Raw genomic sequence first — 22,777 nt, 5'->3', positions numbered from 1 at the left:
TTCATGGCCCAGCCCTCTCCCTCCCCCAGCTGCCTCAGTACCCACTAAAAGAAGCAGAGGCCACACAGCTCATGGTTAGTTGCTTTGCTTTGTTTTTTAATGTTTCTAATAAGCAAGGTCTCCTGTTCATCTACCAACAGCTGGCAAGTGGGTCCCCAGGAAATGGAGCCCAGTACCCACTTTGTTGGAGGCAGAGAGTTAGCAGGCCTTCAGGCTCAGAGATCCCACAAGGCCCTACCCCCTTGAGTGAAGTTATATTTGGAGGGTCCAGACCCTATTGGGGTAGGTTAATTTGATTTAACCATAGGACCCTCTGAAAACCACAGAGAAATGCCTTATTCTGGCACTGTTAGGAGTTTTGGGGTAACCTGCTCTCTGGGAATAATTAGAAGTTAGGGGAGGCTGCTTCTTGCCCTGGGCGGTTAGAGGCTGTGGGCTGCGGTTAGCACAGGCCTCAGCCCTTAGGTATATTAGACTTTTCTGGGATTGAGTTGGGGACCCTGGTTTCAAGAAAGTGGTTAAGAGAACGAAGGGTCTCTGAGCTCACACAAGCTACATGTTAGGGGGACCAGTGCTGGCTGGGACTCCGCTGTCCTGCGTGGGAGGTAGTGGTTACTGGTGTTCCTCTTTCTCTTTGGTCCTGGCCGCTTCCTTGGCAGGAGGTGGGGACTTTCTAGGAGAGATGGTGGTGCTGGGGTTGGGGGCCTGTGACCCTGACTGGGCATCTATGTTGGCATGCTCCCTCCGGACAAGGTCTTCCAGCTCCTTCTGTAGGGGGCAAAGTTGATCGAAGTCAGAGGTTACTGTACATCCCCATGGGACTGGGCTGGGGGTAGGCTGGGGGTCCCCAGCTCCTCACCTTCCATCCGAGGAGGTCAGCGAGAGCCAGGCAGCCTTGGTCACAGTCACCCAGCCAGGCCACGTCCCTGCAGTGTGAGCAGGAGTGAGAGAGCAGGCTGGGCCTGGCCAGCCTTCTGTCTCTCCTCAACCCACCCCTCTCAAGCCGCTGTACCCAGCCCAGCCTCACCTGTAAGCCTTCTTGGAGTCAAAATCCATGCCACCTCCCAAGCCCATCATCATGCCCAGGAAGGGATCCGTCTGTGGAGAGAGGACAGCTAAGGGCACAGCCCTGAGCCACCAGACCTGCCTTATGCTTATTTCCAAGACAGGGTCTCACTGGCTGTCCTGGAGCTCACTCTGTAGACCAGGCTAGCCTTGAACTCACAAAGATCCATCTTTCCTCTGCGCTGGGATTAAAGGTGTGCCCCACCACATCTAGCCTTATTTTTCTATTTACTAATGTGTGTGTGTGTGTGTGTGTGTTTATGTGGTATGTGTCTATGCGTGTATACATGTGGACCTGGAGGTCAGGCCAGAGGTCAACCAAGAGGCCAACTGTGTGTACAGTTTCTTAGGAGTTATCTAATTATTGATTGATTGATTCCTGGCTGATATGGAATTCACTAAGTAGACCAAGCTGGTCTCAGAGATTCACCTGCCTCTGTCTACCAAGTGCTGGGATTAAAGTGTGCACCACCACCACTTGGCTTATTTTTATCTAACTGTATGTATGCCCTTTATGTTGGGTGCTCAAAAAGGCCAGAAGAGGGCATCCATCAGATCCCCAGGAGCTGCGGTTGAAGGCAGTTGTGAGCCACCTGACATGGGTGTTGGGAACTGAACTCTGGAAGAACACAAAGTGCTCTAAACCACTGAGCCATCTCTCCACTCCAAAAATTAGATACATATACATTATGCATATATACTTTTTTTTTTTTTTTTTTTTGGCAGTGCTAAGGATTGAACTCAGGGCCTTGTATATGCCAGGCAAACACTGCCACCGAGTTATCTCCTCAGCCCAAACACATTCTTTTTTAGACATTTCTCAACTGGCCTGGAATTCATGACTATGTGAGACTGGCTGTCCAGTGAGCCCCAGGGACCCACTCATCTTTGCCTCTCCAGTGTGGGACTGCACACACCGTGCCTGGAGTTTTATGTGGCTGCTGGCGGTTAAACTCGGGATCTCATGCACATGGCAAGCAACTTCAACTACTGCAAACCAAACAGCACAGCCAGGTGTGGGGCGCAGGCTTGGCACGCCAGAAAGTGGAAGGCAGTGGCAGGAAGATTAGGAGTTCGAGGTCACCTTCAATTACACCATGTGTTTGAGAGGACAGGGCTGCTTGGGAGCCTATCTCCTGAGTTCACACCGCTCCACATCCTGTAGACACAGCTTAGCATCTTCAGGAGACTGTCCAGACAAACATTCTGCTTCTTCATATGAGGGACTTGAGAGGCCCCAGATTTTGCTATGTGAGAGGGTTCTAGAATGATAATGCCTGGACTGTCTCCTGGGTCCTGGGAAGCACTTGGGCTTTAGCAGGTTCAAGGCACAGTTTTGTCATTTGCTCAAAGGAATCCAGAATGACACAGAGGCCCAAAGCATCAGGTTGGCCCAGGGCACAGCACAACTCCCATGTTCTCCTGCCAGAACTGGCAAGTCTAAGGCACTGATGCTCTCCAGGCAGGACACAGAGACCTGTCCTGTCCTCCTGAGGAGGCAGTGAAATGAGGAAGGGACAAAGTAAGTGGAGGGAGAGGGAAGCTGAGGGAGACTTACCTGGCCTGTCTTCTCCTTGTTAATGAGCAGCCGTGGGGTGGCTAGTGGTGCCCTGGGAAAGGGGAGCTGAGATTGAGGATATGCCCTGGTGCCCTGTCCCCAGCTGACCCCCAGTCCCATCCTCCTCAACCTACTTGCTGATGAGGGATGCGAAGGGCTGCACCTGCAGGGACGTGCCCATGATGATGAGGAGGTCCACCTTTGAGAAGTCCTGTGGGGAGTAACCAGGAAGGACTTGGACCCCACTGCTCTGGCTTTGTCCCCTCACATGGGCCAAGCCTCGAGTGGACACTTACTGACTGCATGCAGGAGAAGAAGCGCGATGGGAGGTTCTCACCGAAAAACACGATATCTGAGGTGGAAAGAGACAGAGGGACACAGGGACAGGAGGAGACATGGGAGACAGATCGAGAACAGTCAGGAGTCAGGGCCCAACTGAGGTGGGGGGGGGGAACAGACAGATACCCACCCTCTGCAGAACAGTAGGGGATGGGCCAGGTAGCAGAGTGGTCAGATTTGGGGTATGTGAGGGCCAGTGGAGGAAAGGGGCCCCAGCTCCAGTCCCACGCCCCGAGCCCCCCGGCCCTGAGGCTCACCAGGCTTTACCACGCTCTGACATTTCTCACACTTGGGAGTTGCTTCTGAGAAGATCTTCTCTGGGTGGGAAAGAGGGAGAAAGAGCCATCGAGGTGTGAGGCTCCCCAAGGGCTGCTGCAAATGCTGGAGCAGCCCTCTTCTGCCCCTCCCTACTGTCACAGAAATGCATCCCAGGCAGTGGCGGTGACGCACACCACGAGCCTTCTTGGGGAAGAATTAAACAGGAGAATTGTGAGTTCCTGGCCAGCCTTGGCTACACAATAAGACAACATCTCAAAAAACCAAGAGCTGGGCAGCAAAGTGGCTCAGTGTGTACAGGGATGTGCTGCCAAGCCTGGCGACCTGAGTTCCGTCCCCAGAACCCACATTTAAAAGGAGAGAAACAACTGCAGATTGTCCTCTGACATCACAGGCATGCTATGCCATGTGCAAACCTACACACACACACTTACATACACACGAATAAATATTAATATTTAACCACAAGCCCCAAGATGGCTCATCAGTAGATGCCTGCCTTGAGTCGCCCAGCGTGGCGGCTGTGGGTGTGGCCAGTGGTAGAGCATCTGACCTAAGTGCCCTAGTCTGATCCCCAGCACCACAGAACATGCAGCACAGCCTACTACTAGGGCATTTCCTGGTCTGGCCTTCCTGCTTCCCAGAGAAGAGCTTGCTTCTTAGAGAGCTGTCCTTCATCTCCAGGCATCCAGGGGTGGCTGGCAGCACCACAGCTAGTGAATGAGAGGGCATATACAGGGGCAAACCCATCTGCCCCAGACAGTTGCCCCTGGACTCCACCAGACCTCTGAGAAATGGGAGTCAGCCGTCCCAATGGGTCCTGGGGACAGTCCTATCTGCCCCTGGGTCAGGGCAGGACATACAGATAGTCTTGGGTTGAGTCAAACCTCAAGGCCATCTGTTTCCCACCCTCGGACTCTGTGGCAGACCCTGACTCCTCCTTACTTTTGGGTCAGGGATCTGAACTCACATCTGTCACCTGCAGCCCATAGGACTGGAGCGCACTCGCTCGGCCACTCATCCATCATTCACAGGGCGAAGCTTTCAAGGCAGCCACTGAGGGGATTTCTGCACAAACATGCTATTCTGTGGGTGGTAGACGCGATTCCACAGGACATAAAGGGGTGATGTCCATTGTCTGTCACCCCCAGCTGTGCACACTTGAGCTGCTCAGGAACCCTCAGTCTGGGGGCAGCTGGCTGGCATTCTGTCAGAAAAGCCACCTCCCAGGGTCCTGCTACAAAGGCCACAGCTGTTCTGATCTCAAGGGGACACCAGAGGCTTTGTGAGGTCAGCATAGAGAATATAGAAATGGATTCCCAGAGTGACACAGCAGCTTCAGGCTCAGCACAATGGCTGCCAGAAAGAGGCTGGTGCTGGCCGTCAGGCCTGGGGGCCGTGACAGCAGTGACAGCAGTGAGCCCTGTCATGTGTGCTTCCAGCACTTGTCTTACAGTACAGCATCCAGCTTCCCTCTCCACAAGCTCCTCCTGCCCTGTCCAATATGGAAGTCTGAGCCACGTGAGACCTATGTAAAATTTATTACCTTTTATTTTCATTTTTGTCATGTAGCCCAGCCTGGCCTGGAACTTGGTTATGTAGCCAAGGCTAGCCCTGAACTCCTGATCCTCCTACCTCCATCTCCTAAGCAATTGGCTAATAGGCATACACTATGGCTCCTGTGTGACTTCTACAATTTAAATTAACAAAAATTTAATGAAACTAGAGACCCCATCTTTTTAACAAAATAAGAAAAATTAAACTGTTCTGGGCCAGCAAGGTGGATCAGATGGTAAAAAGCTCCATCTTCAAGCCTGACAGCCTGAGTTCAGCTCCCGGGCCCCGCATGCTGGAAGCAGAGAACAGATTCTTTGGTTCAAGAGGCCCATCCTGGTGCTCAGTGGACACATGGAGCCAGTGGCGTCATGTGGGACGTAGACACAGGCGTCCTCGCTTCACAAGGTTCTACTGTGCAATGCCTTCCTCAGAATGTAGCTTTGTTTGCCCTGATGCAAGAACTTTTATGTAAGATAGTAAATACCCCAGAGACACAGAGTCTGTGTGACCGCTGAGGATGTGAGTCTACACTGAGTCCCCACGTGGTTGGCCGTGCTCTGTGGTTCATATGTATGACAGCCCAGCAGAGGGGTGGCACGGAGCAAAGACCTGCCGCCACCTTGAATCCTTGGGCTTCTACAGCTACCATAAAAAACAAGGCAGCCACGTGCCACAGCTCATGCCGGCAATCTCAGTAATAGTGAGACTGAGTCGAAAGTGCAAGCTCCAAGCTCCAAGTCAGCCTGGGCGACACAGGGGAGCCTAGCTTCAAAAGAAACCCACCAACTCACTGAGTGGCAAGAGCCAAAGAACGAAGCAGACGACACTGGCGCCCAGCCCCTTGGAGCCTGGCTATGGCATGGCAAGCGGTGGGAAGCATGACCCGCCTGCCCGTGAAGACCAGCCTCACCTTTCATCCAGCTCAACGTGTACTCTTTTCTGCAGGAGGTGTTGATGCAGTGCGATGTGTAGAAGGTGCCGTGGGCCTCCACCAGGTCCTGGGGCGCCAGCCCTGCCACTCGTTCCAGCGTGTCTATGTTCTAGAGGAAGAGGGGAGGTCAGGAAGACAGCCAACCCTGGTGGCTCTGAGAAGTGGCATTGCAGGGGGATCAGGGGCAGAGTAAGGATATGTGGAAAATGCCCACTTTCCCGGTGGGACCACCAAAGGCTGCTAAAGGATCCCAGGCACAGGTGTCTAAGGCAGCCCCACTGCCATCGTGGGCCCCATGTGATATTCTTCTGTAAACTTGGGTCACTGCCTCTATTTTTCAGATGAGTTCTTTTGTTAGAAAGCCACACACATTCCCTCCATTTGCCACAAATTTATTGAAATAAATGTACCTATCTTCAGTGTCCCCTCAGATGTGGCTTCCTTGTGGGGACCCCACCTGAACAGTTTATATGCGACAGCTCTGGCCAAGCATTACCACAAATAAAGTGAATCAGGTCAGCAGTGGTGGTGGCTGCCTGTAAACCCTGCAATTGGAGGCTGAGGCAGGAGGACTGCTTTAAGTTTAAAGTCAGCTGAGGCTACACAGTTAGTGTCGGGCCAGCCGGGGCTACATAGGAAGACCTGCCTCAAAACAGTGACATAAACAAGCAATAAATAAATAAAGCCAGGCATGGTGGCCATAATTCTATAATTCTAGATTGCTATAAATGTGAGCTAGTGTTCTGAGGAACACGGTGAGGAATTTTCAAGACTGGCACCTGTCTTGAAAAGCCACAGTAAGGGCTGACAAGACAGCTCAGCAGGCAACGGCCCTTGCCACCAACATAACAACCTGGCTTTGAGCCCTGGAAACCTCATGGTAGAAGCAAACACCTTCCTTCACTTGTCCGCTGAACTCAACATACACACTAAATAAATGTAATACAAACTAATAAATGAAAAATAAAACAACAGAATGACTTCTTTGTCTCTTGGGGGATGGTATGGTTTTTTGAGACCGCCTCAAACTTGAGAACCTCCCTCTAGAGATTACAGGGGAGCACCGCCACACTCCAGAGTACCAGGATTACAGGAGAGCACCGCCATACCTTGCACTCACAGATCCTGCATCTGCTTTGTTGTTGGCTCAGGCTACCAGGTCCTTCACTGGGGAGTAAGCAGCACACATGCAAACAGCTAAGGGCTCACAGAACTACCTCAGGCAGCCTCTGTATCCATGGAAACATGGTTTAGGGTCTAGGGAGATGCCTGAAATCTCAGGTCATGTTGGCCTGTATCCATGTATCCACAGAGATGCTCCTTCCCTTGTGATGGGGCTCTGTCCTGATAAGCCCACTGTGAGTTGAATATACATTGAGTTGTGCGTGCCTCTGACATCGATCCACTGCACATCAGTGATGTGCATCATGGGGGCCTGGGTTGGTTTGCAGTTTCCCCTCATGATGATGTGGTAGACTGCTGCCTCTACCCAATATCTGCACAGTTGAGCTGGGTTAGCAGAGCAAGCCTGTAATCTCAGCTACAGGGAGGTGAGGCAGATCACAAGCTCAGGTCGTGCCTGGGCTGGGCGTGTGGCTCACTGCATTTCACCAGCATGCCGGAAGCCCTGTGGCCTATATAACACAGCAGATACACACCCAAAGTAAAAGGGAAAAAAGAAAAAGACTACAGCACTTGGGAGGCAGAGGCAGGCGGATTTCTGAGTTCGAGGCCAGCCTGGTCTACCGAGTGAGTTCCAGGACAGCCAAGGCTATACAGAGAAACCCTGTCTTGAAAACCAAAACCAAAACCAAAACCAAAAAAAAAAAAAAAGAAAGAAAGAAAAAAAAGAAAAAGACTAATCTTCAGCTTTTAAAACGTATGTTGCTACTCTATGGGTACAGAGGGGGTCCCCAGACAAGACGCTGGCTGGGGGGCATGTAGAGAACTTTCTGGAGGATGAACTTCATATACATAACTTGAAGGATCTGGAGCCATTCTTCTGTGGGGACCCCAGGGGCTTGAATGATCACAGTGACTGAATGTGAGAATGGGTTCCTGTGCCCTGGGCTAAAAACAGCACTGCACACCTTCAAAGATGCTGTGTCGGCACAACTCAGAGGCGGAGTTGCTGTGCTCCAGAAAGTGGGTCAGTGACTCAAATGGTGACTGAGGCTTAGAAGGAAAAACACTGACCACAAAGGGGGCAAGTGGAACATTTTTTTCCACCTTTAGATATTTTACAAAAATGTATGTGTGGGGCTGGAGGGATGGCCCAGCAGTTAAGAGTGCTGGTTGTTCTCCCAGAAGCCCCCAGTTTGGTTCCCAGTGCCCACATGGTAGCACACGCCTGTTAACGCCCTCTCTTGGCCACTGTGGGTACTGCACACACATGGATCCTGGACATACATGCGGACAGAACATCCATAAACATGAAATAAAAATAGATCTCCTTTTAAAGTATATGTGTGGAGCCAGTGAGCTGGCTCAGATGAAGGTGCTTGCCACCAAGCCTGATGACCTGAGTTCCATCCTCAAGACCCACATGACAGAAGGAAAGAACTGACTCCTGCAAGTTGTCCTCTGACTTCCAAACTTCAGGCTGGTCCAGAACTCACAGAGATCTGCCTGCCTCTGCCTCCTGTGTGCTGGTTTTAAAGTCATGCACTACATGCGTAGCTTTGGGTTTTTTTTTTTTTTTTTTTTTTTTTTTTTTTTTTTTTTTTTGACCTCCAAACCTTTGATGTGGCATGCCTGCACATGTCTGTGTATACTTGGAAACACACACACACACACACATACACACACACACACACACCAACTATACTCAAGTTAAAACAACACTGCAGACAGTTGGTAGCTAGCTGCATATTCCACACTGAGCATGCCTGTGGTGGCTTTGTCTGAGGCCTCAATTTCTCCACTGTCTGCTGCCTCTCTGGCCACTCACTGCCTTTCTGCTCAGCCCAGGCTCCACGTCCAGCTGCCCCCCAACCTCTATGTGGCTATCTCCAGGGTTTCAAGGTTCAACAGCATCTCTTGACATCTGCCCTTCTCCCGGTCTCAGGAAAGCACAGAAGGTGCTCAGCTGAGAAACTGCCACCATCCAGGAGATGCCTAGCCATGTTTTTCTGCAACAGTGGCCCTCCCTGAAGGTCCATCTTCCATCTGCCTTGGCTGGACCAGCACAGCAGTTTCCTGCCTGCTTTCTGTGACTCCCTTCCCCTGTCCCCATCCAGCCATAGTGAGCCTCTGCCTGAAGGTTCCTTCCCCTCCAGCTCTCAGGTGTTTGTCTTAATGTCACCTTCTGGCCAGGCTTCCCTGCCTGTGTGTGCGCACCAGCACCCCACTCATACAACCCCCCGGACCTGCCTCCTGTGGAAGTGTTCAGTCTCGGTACCATCTGACATCCTAGGTCTATGACTCATCATCCCTCTTGTTCTTGTCACACATATGAGACGATTAGCACCAGGAGGGCAGGGGTGTCTGCTCAGCTCACTGGTAGGGCCTCATACTTGGGTGGACATCTGTTGTCATAGAGGCTAGCAAACAAGGGTGCCAGAGGGACATGAAAGCACATGCAGGAAGTATGGGGCTTCAAGGGAGCTGGTGTTAGTATCAGGTCTGAGCCCTGTTCTGTGAATGAGGCTGATTCTCTGAGTTACGAGTGTCCTGAGCTTGAGCAGTACCTGGAAGGAGTAAGCTGTCTCTTCCCCAGCTAGGGCCTCCAGCCATCTGGCCCCAAAAGTTTGAACTCATCCTCCCCCTGGTGGCCGTGTCTGACATTGCAAGAACTTAATCAGGCCTGAAGAAACTTACCTGTATGCAAGCATGAACTTTTCTTTACAATTTTGAGAGATTTTTTCCCTTTTTCCCTTTTTTTTGGGGGGGGGGGGGTCGGGAGGGGTTAGGGTTGGCTATAGAGCCAGTATGACCTTAAATTCTCTATGTAGCCCAGGTTGGCCTTGAACTCATGATCAGCCCCTTTCTCAGCCTCCCAAGTACTGAGATTACAAGTGTATGCTACTTTGCTTGGCCAATTTGTGTTCTGAGACGTCGTTTTTAGCACACATGTATGCTGCCACAGAGCAGCCTGAACTTCCACACATCGATGAAATGCATAGAGACACAAACTTTTTTTCTAGTTGCTGATCTACAAGCCAGCAGCTTGAGCACCCTGACCCCAGTGTGGCCAGTGTCCCATCAGCCACTGTATTCATGGGCAGGCTCAGAAGTGGACAAAGAAGAAGCCCACCTCCCTTACGATACTGTGTCATCTCTCAGAAGATGGTCCCAGTTTCCTGATGTGGTGTGGCTGTGGTATGGATGGTGTTCCCTCAGAGCCAGAGGCCTTTCGCAGTAAGCGTGGGATGTCCTGTGGCCTGTCACCTCACAACAGACTTGAGAGGGCCTGAAGCTGTTCTGACTTCTTTTATATTTAAAAGTTCTTATATTTGTTAAGTTTATATTTTAATTAACCGACTAACCAATTAATTTAGAGATACAGTCTTACATCCTGAAGGCTGGTCTTTGTTTTGGTCTTTCAAGACAGGGTAGAAGAGGTAGTCCTGCCTCTTCTAGAACTTGCTATGCAGACCAGGCTGGCCTCAAACTCACAGAGATCTGCCTGCATCTGCCTACCGAGTACTGGAATTAAAGCCATGTGCCACTACCATCCAGCAGCCTTGAATTCCTTCCTTCTAATTCCCATGAGTACCAATCTATCCTGTTTCTATCCCCTATTTTATAAAGGGGAAACTGAGGCCAAGAGGAAGTGGCCTATTGTAGTCACTCACTACAATTAGCTGAGCCCTGGTTGCTGGTCCTGTGCCTGCCTGTGTTGCTCCAGCTCTGACTAAGCGTTCCAAGACCCATTCAGGCTACTGCAGTGCTGCCCACGGCCCCCGCCTACCTGAGTGTAGCAGCGCAGCAGCATCCCCTTTTCCTTCAGCAGGCGGATGAAGTAGTGGCAGATGGTTGGCTGAGAGAAGAGTAACAGTGCTGATGGGAATGTCCCAGGCCACGCCATCCCAGGCCATGCCGTTGGTCCATTCTGCCCCATGGCCCCAACACAGTGGCCCAGCGAGGATGAGCATGCCTTCTCTCATACCACAGATGAGGAGACCCAGGCAAGGGCATGGTGGTGGCTTGTTGGCATCACCAATCGGTAAACTGCAGAGTCAGGCTCACAGCCAGGCTTCGGTCTCAGCCCTTCCTGATAATCTCAGCAGCTTTCTTACAGTTGGCTAAACTGAGAGGCCCAGAGCTACAGGGTAAAGAGATAAGGGACCAGCAAGGAGGCCAGGCCGTCCAGGCCAACACCTACTCCTCCTTTCTTTTACTTTCCTAAAATTGTTTATTTTGCTATTTATTTATTTATTTATTTATTTGATTTTTGAGACAGAGTCTCTCTAGGTAGGCCTGGAATTTGCTGTGTAAACCAGGCTGGCCTCAAACTCACAGAAATCCTCCTGCCTCTGCCTCCCAAGAGCTGGAATTTTTTAAATGATCTGTTTATTTTTATTTTATGTGCATTGACTGGTGTTTTGTCTGCATGTGTGTCTGTATGAGGGTGTCAGATCCCCTGGCACTGGAGTTATAGATAGTGGTAGGCTGCCATGTGTGTATTGGAACTGAACCCAGGTCCTCTGGAAGAGCAGCCAATACACTGAATTGCTAAGCTATCGTTCCAGCCCCACCAAGTGCTGGAATTAAAGGTGTGCACCACCACACCAGGCATTCCTTTCTTATGTGTGTGGGTCTGTGTTGGTATACGGAGGTGAGTTCCAGTGCTACAGAGGCCAGAAGGGTCAGGCTCCCTGGAGCTGGAGTTACAGGGGTTGTGAACCTCCTGATGTGGGTGCTAGGAATTGAACCCTGGTCCTCTACAAGAATACCATCTGCTCTTTAACACAGAGCCATATCTCCACCTCCTCCACCTTTACACTTGTCTTTTCTTTTCTTTTCTTTTCTTTTCTTTTTTACTTTTGATACAGGGTCTCTGCAGTTTTGGCTCACCTTGCATTTGAAAGTTTCCTGTCTCTGCCTCCCAAATGCCACACTTAATGGGAGTGAACTGTCACATCTGGCCAGAACTTACATCATTCTTTTCTTTTTTCTTTAACAACACTCTATCTATCTATCTATCTATCTATCTATCTATCTATCTATCTATCTATCTAGGGTATCTATCCATCCATCTATCCATCTATCCATCTGGGGTGTGCACTTGCCACAGTGCATATGTGGAGGTCAGAGAACACAATAGAGTCAGTTCTCTCCTTCAATCAGGAGGGTTCCAGGGACTGAACTCAGGTCATCAGGTTTGGTAGCAAGCACCTTTACCCATGGAACCATCTTGCTGGCCCCAGAGGCTAGGTTCTTAATCATGTTAGGCTTGTCTGAAGGGCCCAAAAAGAGCCTGCTTCCCATGCCTACTCTTCCCAATCTCCCCTGCAGAAAAAGACCTCACCTTGAACTGCCCGGGATAGAGCTCCTTGGCAAGGGCAAAGAAGGGTTCCGGATGTTTCTGTGGGAGAGAGAACCAGAGGGCCACATGTCCCAGGTAAGATGAGGACTGGAGTTGGGACCCACCTCCCCTCTTCTCAGCAGTCTACCTTGAAGTAGCTGATCTCAAAGATGGCCTCTGGGTAAGGAAGGTGGTACTTCTCCAGGTTAGCATAGAGACCAGTGGTTGGGGACCGGAAGTCAGGGATGCCTGCGGCTAGGAAGGCACGCTCAGTCAGAGGTTTGAGCCCTAAGTGCAGGAACTCTTCCAGGCACCCCCAACACCAGGAGTGGCTTGAAGGAAGGGACACTTACACGTGGAGATTCCGGCTCCCACCAAACAGATGACCCTGCGACCTGGAGCAGAGAATTGATGTCATGTGCGAAGGTTTCCCTCCTACACATATTGTTGGTGGTGGGGAGGATGGTATTGGCAAGCTCACATTACAGGTGAGGAAACAGCCAACCAGAAGGGACAGCAGATGGCCTAGTCAGCAGTACAGAGATGGCTGGTTTGAGGCCTTGAGTCCATCTCTAGAACCTTGAAAATCAACCCAAACCAAATTCTGACAACTTATCTTCTAGGTACAATATTGTATGACTTTAAAAAATTACTTTTGGGTCAAGAGGTGGTGGTGTGGCAAAGGCAGGCAGGTTTCTGTGGGTTTGAGGCCAGTCTGGTCTATAGAGTAAGTTTCTAGACAGCCAAAGAGATACAGAGAAACCCTGTTTCAAAACACACACACACACACACACACACACACACACGCACGCACGCACGCACGCACGCACGCACGCACGCATGCACGCACGCACGCACATAAACAGAAATAATGTATTTTAAAAAAGGAAATTTGAGACAAGGTTTCATGCAGCCAAGGCTGACTTTGAGCCTTCTGTGTAGTTAAGGATGACCTTGAATTTCTGACCCTCCTGGCTCTACCTCTTGGGTGCTGGTGTTATGGTGAGCACCAACATGCCTGCTATTTTCTGTTTTCTCTGGGTTTGAGAAAGTGCCTCCCTCTGTACCCTGGGCTGGCCTGGAATCCTGCAGCTCCCACCTCAGCCTCCCAGGTGCTGGGATGGCTGGCTGTGACCTGTTTCTAGAGTGGGGTACGCATCCGTTCAGCACATTGCTTTGTTCACACAAAGGCCACCTGAAGTCTGCTCCTTTATTTTTTGGACAGGGCCTCATGGAGGTCAGGCAAGCATTAAATTCACTGTGCAGCCAGCCAAGGATGGCCTTGAACTCCTGATCCTCCTGCTTCCATCTTTAAGTGCCAGCATGGCTACTGTGTCCAGCTGTTCTTTTCTTTCTTTGAGACAGGGTCTCAGGAGGAAAACTCACAGTGACCTACACACCTCTACCTTAGGAGGGTTGGGAGGAAAGAACGCCACTGAGCTGAGCCAAGCCACGCCCACTGTTGTGTGTGGTGCCGGGGATTGAACCCAGGCGCCTGTGTGTGCTAAGCAGGCACTCTGTCAACTGAGCCTCACCTCCAGCTCCTCAATTGTATTTAGCTTCTTCAGATCCATGGTTCGTATTCTCATGAGGGCTCTGCTCTTGGTTTTTAATAGTTCTTAGAAAAGAACTATTAGAGGATGGTATGGGTGAATCCATTCACAAGACAGAGCTGGGAAGGAATAGCTCTGTAGCGGCCCCAGCTGCTGCCTGGCCAGCAGCCCAGCCACACAGAGCCCCGGCATCTGTCTGTCAGCTGATGGACAGACACAAGTGTGGTGTCCCATGAATTGGGCACCCCTGGGGTGTTCTGTTTAAGGGACAGCAAGTATGAACAAAGGTCAGCCTGCCACAGGGCTGGTGAGATGGCTCAGTGGGTAAATCACTTGCTGCCAAGCCTGATTTCTGGAAACTACATGGTAGAAGGAAAAAATAACTCCTGGAAGCTGTCCCGTGGCAAACAGTCAATATCACACATGCACCTACAGTAATGCCCACACCACACACACTCAAAAATAATGTTTAAACCAGGCATAGTGGCACGCGTGTTTATTCCTAGCACTTGGGAGGCAGAGGCAGATCCTGTGAGTTTGAGGACAGTGTGGTCTACAAAGTAAATTTCACACCAGCGAGGTCTCTTACACAGGAAAAACAAAAACAAAACAACAAATGACAACAACAAAAGTCTGCTACAGCCTATGCACCCAGCTTCTTTAGGATGTTAGTGGCCCATGTCTGACTGGAGATCGTGGGCATTGAGACTGGGTGTGGTAGAACTGTAATACTGAGAGACTGAGGCAAGATAACCTTCAGTTCAAAGCTTGCCACAGCTACAGAGCCAGACCGGTCTTCAAGGGCCCTGATTGTGCCCCTTGCCATATGTTCACAGTCACAATCTCTCTGTGACTCAGTTTCCTCTTCTGTTCAGCTTACTTCTAGAAAGACCTCACAGCTATTCTGTGGTAATTAGGTACAAGAATGCTTTGTAAGACACTTAGCCCAGAGTCTGGCAAGCAGCAAGGGTCTGCTTAATCAACATTTATGTCACGTCCTTCACCAGCACCTATAGGCTGGGGTCTAAGATTGGAGTGTAAGAGAAAGGACCAGCACCTCCTGGCCACCGTGTGGGCTTTCTCTGCAGGTGGCTGCCCAGCCTGTCGCAGAAGAGGGAGGTTCAGCTGCCATCCTGGCTGCCAAGGAGTGATGAACAGCTGGGCAAAGGGGAAACTGGAGAAGACGGCCTCAACAAAGGGCTGTTCAGGACCCTCAAAGCTGCATTGTTCCCAACGAGGACTGTGAGGGCCTGGTTTCTCAGACTTTGGTGACTTGACCTCAACAAGAAATATAAATTTCACAGTGACCCAGCTAGCTGGCTTCTAAACAGCACATCTGAGACAAGCTTCCTGTAATAACACCATAGCAAACACTTCTATATCTCTCAAGAGATTGGGTCCTGTTTTAATCATTTATCTCTTCAGTGTGTGTGTGTGTGTGTGTGTGTGTGTGTGTGTGTGTGTGTGTGTGTGTGATATTTCTCCGGGGCCATCCACCTGGTTTTCGGGTTTTTGTTTGGTTTTTTTTTTGGTGTTTTACACAGTTTGTTGTGTGTGCATTTCATAGCAAACATGGGGGAGGAAGTGAGAGGACAACTGGTGAGAGCCACTTTTCTCCTGCTACAGTAGGGGTCCAAGGGATCCAGCTGAGGTGACAGGCTTGGCCTGTGGAGCAGCCATCCTGCATATCCCCATCGTCTCTCATGGGATCTAGGCTTGGCGCCTCCTGCTTCTGCCTCCCAGCCCTGGAATTACAAGCGCTGGGCTTCTTGTGTGGGAGCTGAGATAACTCCTAAGTCTCTCTCTCAGTCTCTCAGTCTCTCTCAGTCTCTCTCTCTCTCTCTCTCTCTCTCTCTCTCTCTCTCTCTCTCTCTCTCTCTCTTTGAGACAGGGTTTTTCTGGGTAGCCCTGGCTGTCCTGGAACACACTCTGTAGACCAGGCTGGCCTCGAACTCAGAGATCCACCTGCCTCTGCCTCCCGAGAGCTGGGATTTAAGGGGTGCACCACCAGTCATTCCATTTCCCTCTTTTATGTAGTCTAGGCTGCCTTGGAACTGGACGTTTAGCCTCAGCTTGCAGAGCCTGGGACTGCAGGAGCCCAGCAAGCTGAGTGCATGTATACCTGTGGTGAGTCTTATAGGACCCAGAGTCAGGTCTAGTGGTGCTAGCCTGTACTCCCAGCTCGACCTTCAGTGACTAACTCACAGCCATTCACAATCGACCAGTAAGAAAGAGCTAAGGCTACAGCTCAGTGACACCGTGCTCATCCCGCTGTGTGAGCGCAGAGGGGCTGGGGGCTCATCCCGCTGTGTGAGCGCAGAGGGGCTGGGGGCTCATCCCGCTGTGTGAGCGCAGAGGGGCTGGGGGCTCATCCCGCTGTGTGAGTGCAGAGGGGCTGGGGGCCATCCTGAGCACCTACTTGTCCACTCCAAAAGGAAGGAAGAAGAAAAAAAAGAAAGAAAGCAGTGACTCAGGTTTTGGGGCAATTAGAGACAGGGATCTCAGAGCTGGCTCAGGACAGTCAAGTGACCCAGTCTGGGCCAGTGTGGCCTGGTTCTTAAGTGCAAAGGCACCCTGCCGGAGCAGGAGCTGCCCGACTTTCCTTCACCCTCGCAGACAGACTTATGAGGCCTGAGAACCACGTCCTCGAGCCCAGCTCCATCACGTTCAATGCTTAGAGTCTGCAACCCTCCTCTTTTGACTAGAGTCCCAGTTTCCTGTCTCTCTTTTCTCTCTGAGTCAACAATCTCATGTAGCACAGGCTACCCTCAAAGGCATGGCCCTCTGGCTTCAATTTCCTAGAGCTGAGCTTCTTTCTTCTTTCCTTTTTTTCCCCCCTAAACAATGTTTCTCTGTGTAGCCCTGGCTGTCCTGGAATTTACTCTGTAGACCAGGCTGGACTCAAACTAGAGACATCTGCCTGCCTCTGCTTCCCAAGTGCTGGGATTAAAGATATGTATGACCACCACCCAGCAAGCTGAGTTTTTTTTAAGTGTATAGGTATTTTGCCTTGGTGAATGTTTGTGTGTTACATGCATGCTTGATGCCCATGGTGACCATAAGTAGGATCCCCTGGAACTGGAGTTACAGAGAGTTGTGAGCCATCATGTAAGTCCTGGGAATCCAACCCAGGTCTTTTGGAAAAACAGCCAGTTCTCTTAACTACTAAACTCCATCCCAAGAGCTGGGTTTCCTCCCCTTTTTTTTTTTTTTTTTTTTTTTTTTTTTTTTTTTTTTTTTTTTTTTTTTTTTTTTTTTAAGGAAAACTCCCATGTAGCTCAGATTAGCTTCAAACACACAGTATAGCTGAGGCTAACCTGAAATGCTGATCCTTTTCTGATCTGCTCAGAGTTTGGGATTACAGGTGTGTACAGCAGGCTTTCTTACTACTCCTACCCCCCAAAATATGGAGTCACTTGGGGTCAGGAATGGGAGAAGTGGCCAAGCAGTCCGGGACTCACAGCGCTCGCTCTGCATGTAGCGTGTCACTCCTTCAAGGGTCAGCTCGTCCAGCAGACGCTCCTTCTGGGAACCCAGGCCCAGGGTCTGGGTGAATAAATTCCGCAGGAAGTCCACTGACCAACAACAAGAGAGGCAGTGCCAGGTGGGCATTGAGCCAGGCCCAAGCATGGGATTCACTATCTCCCCACACCTGAGCTCCCAATGTCTCCCACAGCCAGCAGCCTCCGACCCAAACCATTGTTACACGCTTTGGCTATCACTCCTGGTACCTTTGAGGGAGTCTCCACAGAACCCCACCCTATAATCCCAGACCCCAGATCACCTCCCTGCCCTCCTCCAGGAGGACACTTACTCTCTGCCTCTCCGCCAGTGGCTCCTCCCTCAGTGTCCGAGTCTGAATCCTGGAAGGGGCGGGTGGGATGGCCAAGCCCAAGAAGTGGTGTTAGCGGGGAGGGGAAGGGAAGGGAAGGAAAGGGATGGGTGGCAACCTGGTTCCAATAGAGAAGGGCTCTCGCTGACTGAGAGGTGGCCTGAAGAAGTCAGGGCCAGTGTGAGGGCTCTGGGAAAGTTGCCTGTAGAGAAGGGACCTGGATTTCCTCTAGGTCTTATCTTTCGAGATGGGGTCTCTCTGGCTGGCCTAGAACTCACTATACAGACCAGGCTGACCAGGAACTCCTGAAGATCCATCTGTCGGTGTGGCCTGGGTCTAAAAGCATACACCAGCATGCTTGCCCCGCCTTTTTCCTTCTGGCAGAGTGTCACTTTATACATCCCTAGTTGGCCTAGAACTCACTATGTACACTAGATTACTACGTGCCTCTCTCTGACTGTTGGATTAAAGGCACGTGCCTAACTTGCTTTTCGAGTTAGGATTTTATATAGCCCAGGTTGTCCTCAAACTTGCTATGAAGTCTTTGTGACCTTGAACTTCTGATCTTCCTGTCTCCACCCCTCCAAAGCTGGGGTTACGGGCATGATGTTGGGGAGCACATCCAACTCTCTAACCAGTCGACCATCACCCCCTGACAGGACGCTAGGGACTGAAGCCAGGGCTTCATGCATGCTAGGTGACTACCACCACTAGAGCTAGACCTCCAAGCCCATGGGTCTCAGCTTGTACATGTAGCTCAGAGGTTGCTGTGAAGTTGAGCAGCAAATCCCTGGGCCTTTCGGCTGACCTACTCCACTTCCCTGGGCCACCTGCCACAGCTACTACGCCACACCCTAGTCATTGGTGATGCCAATTCTCTGTCACCACACAGGAGCCTCTCAAGGCGACCCCACCCTGCTCCAACCATGTTCCAGAGTGGCCTTGGCATCACTCTGAAACTAGCTCCTGCTCCCAATCCCCATACTAAGTGGTCTTACTGTCCCCTAGTTGGCTTTCCTACCCCACCACCCTCATGGCAATTCGCAGTGGACCCACCAGGATGTCAGCCTCCCAACATCCTTCACTGACTCCCTCCCCCAATCCTTGAGCTCCACCTGGTTCAACCTGTTCTCTCCTGGGGTCCTGCCATGGCTTCCTTGACTCGGTTTCTGTCTTAGATCAGATGATGGCCTGCTTAGGGCAGTCTACCTCTTCTTTAACCCCTCTGTCTCCCCTAAATCACAAACATCTACCGAGTGCCACAATATCAGCCACACAAGGGCAGGGACTTGACCTGTGTATACCACTTAATGTCCAGCCTAGATAACAGGACTTCCAGAACCATCTGCCACTGAACAAATGCTGACTGAGGCCAGCCCAGGGCTGGCCTTGCAGCAGATGCCACAAATAGTCTGAGCAGCACAGTTAACTCCCTGGGGCTCAAAGGTCCCCAGACCGTCCCTTCCCTACTCTGTTTCCAAATCTCCTTTCTTCTGTTGTTCTTCTGTTTTTATTGTTTTGAGACAAGGTCCTACATATCCCAGGCTGGTTTCAATTTGCTAAGTATCTGAGGGTGACCTTGAATTCCTGATCCATCTGTTTTTATTTTTTTAGGTGTTGGGATTACAGAGTTGTGTCACCACCATGCCTGACTCTAAAACGATTCTTCACTGATATTAAAAATTACATAAGCTGGCAAGATGGTTCACTAGGGAAAGGTGCTTGCGGCTAAGCTGACAACCTGAGTTTGTCGGTGGGAGGAGAGAACAGCTGTCCTCAGATCACCACATGTACTGTGGCGTGTGCATCCTACCCCCACACACAACAAAACAAACAAGGTTTAAAAATTTAAAAAGAAGGGCTGGAGAGATGGCTCCTTGGTTAAGAACACTGGCTGTTTCAATTCCCAGCACCCACACAGCAGAACACAGCTGTCTGTAACTCCAGTTCTAGGGGATCTGACACCTGCACAAAGAATTACACGCAGGCAAAATGCCAATGCACATGAAATTTTTAAAAAAGATTAAAAACCTTAAAAAGAGCTTATACAAGTCTGTTTCACCCAACCTGGCTTCCAACTCATAACCCTTTTTCAGCCTCCTGAGCCTCTGGATAACGAAACACCAAAGTAAGATCAATCAACAGTTAGACAGAGAAAACTCTACGCATGAGTTTTCTCTGCATGAGTTTTTGTTCATTTGCTCATTGTTTTAGAAATGGGTCTTGCCAGAGTATGATATTACCCAATGTTTTACAGATGCATGTCATTTTTTAAGTTTTATTTTAATTATGTGTATATGTGTATGTCTGTGCATGTGTGTGCAAGTGCCCATAAAGTCAGGTTCCCTGGAACTGGAGTTACAGTCACGTGTGAGCTGCCTGGTACATGGAACTCAGGTCCTGTGGAATAGTGGTATACATTCTTAACCACTGAGCCAGCTCTCCAGCCCCCCACCTCATTCTTTATTGTAGCTCCACAGTAACACATTGTATGATGAACGTGGTTCATTGACTCCCTCTCCCGATGGCCACTGAGGCTGCTGCTCGTGTTGCCCCATCTAGATAATACTGCAATTGACACCGCACATTTCTTGGCCACTGAGAACCCCTTTGACTGTGAAACCTTTTTTGGTCTGGCATTAAGCCTTCCTTTGGGAGCCAGACAAGTAAGATAGCAGAGACCCACAGCAGGCTGTCACAGCTCTGCTGCGTACTTATGGGAGGTATTGTTGACCATAGCTTCTGCACCTGCCTCCCTTCAAAGCGTGATCTCATAGGATGAGTGTGCTGGCATTCAGTGGTTGTAGGCACGGTCTACAACCTGTGGGACACAATCCCTTTGGGGATCAAATGACCCTTTCCAGTGTCCCATATCAGATATCCTGCATATCAGACATTCACATTATAGTCTGTAACGGTAGCAAAATCACAGTTATGAAGTAGCAACAAAAATAACCTTATGGTTGGCGGTCACTGCACCGTGAGGAGCTGTATTAAAGGGCTGCAGCATTAGGAAAGTGGAGGACCATTCCTCCAGTACATTAGGGTGACTTGGCCTCCGGGAGAACTGGAGGCATTGGTAGACGTCTCCAAACATCTTTGAGACGGCTCATCTACCTCTTCACTGAACCTACAGCATCTTTGGAGCCTACTTTTCCATAAATTTCAAGCCCTTTCCTTTCTCTCTACCCAAAGGACACAGGAATTAACAGTCTTCACCAATTAAGTTCCTCATCTGTAACGTGGCCACGAAAGGCCTTCCTGTCACTGAGACGCTGAAAAGATTAAATGAGGCCATGTACATTAACATATAAGCAGAGTATTAGTAAACGACCACCCCAGCAAACCAACTACCGAGACAGTTACTACTCCTTCTGGCTCTCAGGTCTGCATACCCGGCATGCAACACCGTCTCCGATCTCATCTAAGGAACTCCCATATCACTTCACTTACGATACTGTGACTATATCTTGGTCTTGTACCTAGATCAGCTTGTGGGTTCCACCAAGGAAAATTTTGGCTAAAATCTTCTATGATCTCTGACACACAAAGTTTGCCCTGCATTCCAGGGGGATGCTCTCTCCCTCTCTCCCTCCTTTTTTGAGACCAGGTTTCAACTTTGAGAGTTGAGCCCAAGTTGTCTCTCCATTCTCCTACCTCAGCTTTCCCCCCACCCCCGAGATGTGCTGGGATTACAGGTGGCTGGCACCACACCCTGCTTCGATACTTTCATAAGAAGCCCTATAGGTCCTTTCCTCCACCCCATAGGATCAGAGTTTAGGGTTTGAACTGGAAAACTGTCTCTTCCAGGTCCAGCAAAATGAGTTTCAGAGGGGATTGAGGATGGGATGGGCAACAGTAGGAAAGGAGAACAATATGGAAGGGAACCAGGGGTTGAGGCTATACAATTTTCTTGACAGTCCCCAGAAGCCACCATTCTCCCAGGAGGCTGTGCTAATCCCCAGAGGGACTTAGGAATCAGGGACATAAGCCCAGGGCCCTTGGGTAAAAGCCTTCCCTTGCCACCTCCCCCCAGTGTGCACGTGGAACCAAATCCATCTCTCTCCTTCCCTCCACCCTTTCCCCCATCTCACCTGAGCCTCCTGCACCTTCCCTGCCTGGGTCTCCAGAGGGTCAGAGGCTGGGGAGGAGGGGGAGCAGACGTGGTTACAGTGGGGGGAAATAGTTAAACAGATGAAGGGCTCACAATGGTGGAGGGGACAAGAGGACCCACCAACCTAATTATCCTGGAGTCAGGGACGGTAGTAAGACTATCGGAGATGGGAAAAGGCATATTTTAGAGTGGAGGAACGTGTGACGTGAAAAGGCTGAGGAGGAGAGTGTTTAGGAGGAAAAAGCAGGCAAAACGGGACTGAAGGAAGGTTTCAGAGTTAGGCAGGATATGGTAGCGTGTGCAAGGCGGGAGAATGAGGGAGGGCTAAGTTTTTCAAGAGACGTAAGTAGGGATACTTCTACTGAGAGTTGAGTGTGGGAAAGGAGGTGCAGTGGAGGTGGGAGGTTTAGGAGAGGCACAAGAACTGAAGGAATGAGATAGAAAGGGGCCGCAGGGGTCCCTGAACATCCTACAGTTGCCCTTAACAACAGACAACCTTAGCAACCGGGATCGTGGTAACTTTGGTCCTTAGCAACAAGGGTCCTCAGCAACAAAAGTGCGAGAAATGCGATCATTAAGAACTTGGCAATCGGACCCTGAAATTTCACAATCCAGAAACCCACCAACCTAGCAATACCGACCACTTAGCAATAGCCCTCCGAATCCCACTCCCTTCAAGCAGATCCTGTCCCTCGCCCCACCGAGCCTGCTGCCCTCGGGCCCCGGGGCCTGCAGCTCAAAGCCAGGCCCCGGCGCGGCCCGAGCCTCCCACCCTCCCACCAGGGACCCTAACTCACGGTCCGGCTCGGCCATGGGAGCGGGGTGGGGGCCGTCGGGACTGTCACCGACTGCTCTGTCCCGTGACGGCAGCGGAAACAAGGGGGCCAAGATTTGATAGAGAACTACAACTCCCGGCAGGCAACGCGGTCCCATAACCACTTTGGTACAGTGCTCCTCTCACGTTGTCAAACTACAAATCCCAAAAGGCCAGGCGCCGGCTGCCATATTGATAAAGGGCGTCTGGAAAATGTGGGGAAACTCAGCGAGCGAATGTCTACCTCATTATTCTGATTGGTTCTGGTG

At 50.5% G+C, this 22,777-nt stretch overlaps 1 protein-coding gene across 2 annotated transcripts; it reads right to left on the bottom strand.

The window, feature by feature from the left end:
- Window positions 1-75: 75 nt before the first annotated feature.
- Sirt2 (sirtuin 2) lies at window positions 76-22,630 on the bottom strand. Of its 2 annotated transcripts, XM_034485161.2 has the most exons (16): window positions 22,492-22,627; window positions 21,675-21,721; window positions 17,563-17,611; window positions 17,210-17,323; window positions 12,549-12,590; window positions 12,344-12,450; window positions 12,199-12,255; window positions 10,639-10,707; window positions 5,706-5,835; window positions 3,220-3,279; window positions 2,920-2,975; window positions 2,758-2,834; window positions 2,624-2,675; window positions 1,028-1,098; window positions 860-926; window positions 76-768 (listed from the first exon to the last, which is right to left on the bottom strand). In XM_034485161.2, exons 1-16 carry the CDS (start codon window positions 22,625-22,627, stop codon window positions 613-615), a joined length of 1,290 nt encoding a protein of 429 aa, XP_034341052.1. In that variant the 3' UTR covers window positions 76-612. The 2 variants fall into 2 exon arrangements, with proteins under 2 accessions (XP_034341052.1, XP_034341135.1); XM_034485244.2 differs by lacking the exon at window positions 21,675-21,721 and having other exon boundaries at window positions 22,492-22,630.
- Window positions 22,631-22,777: the final 147 nt, after the last annotated feature.

The sequence above is a fragment of the Arvicanthis niloticus genome, chromosome 1 (assembly GCF_011762505.2).
Source record: "Arvicanthis niloticus isolate mArvNil1 chromosome 1, mArvNil1.pat.X, whole genome shotgun sequence".
NCBI lineage: Eukaryota > Metazoa > Chordata > Mammalia > Rodentia > Muridae > Arvicanthis > Arvicanthis niloticus.
Note: the sequence above shows the minus strand (reverse complement) of the source record. Positions and strands in the feature narration are given on the sequence as shown.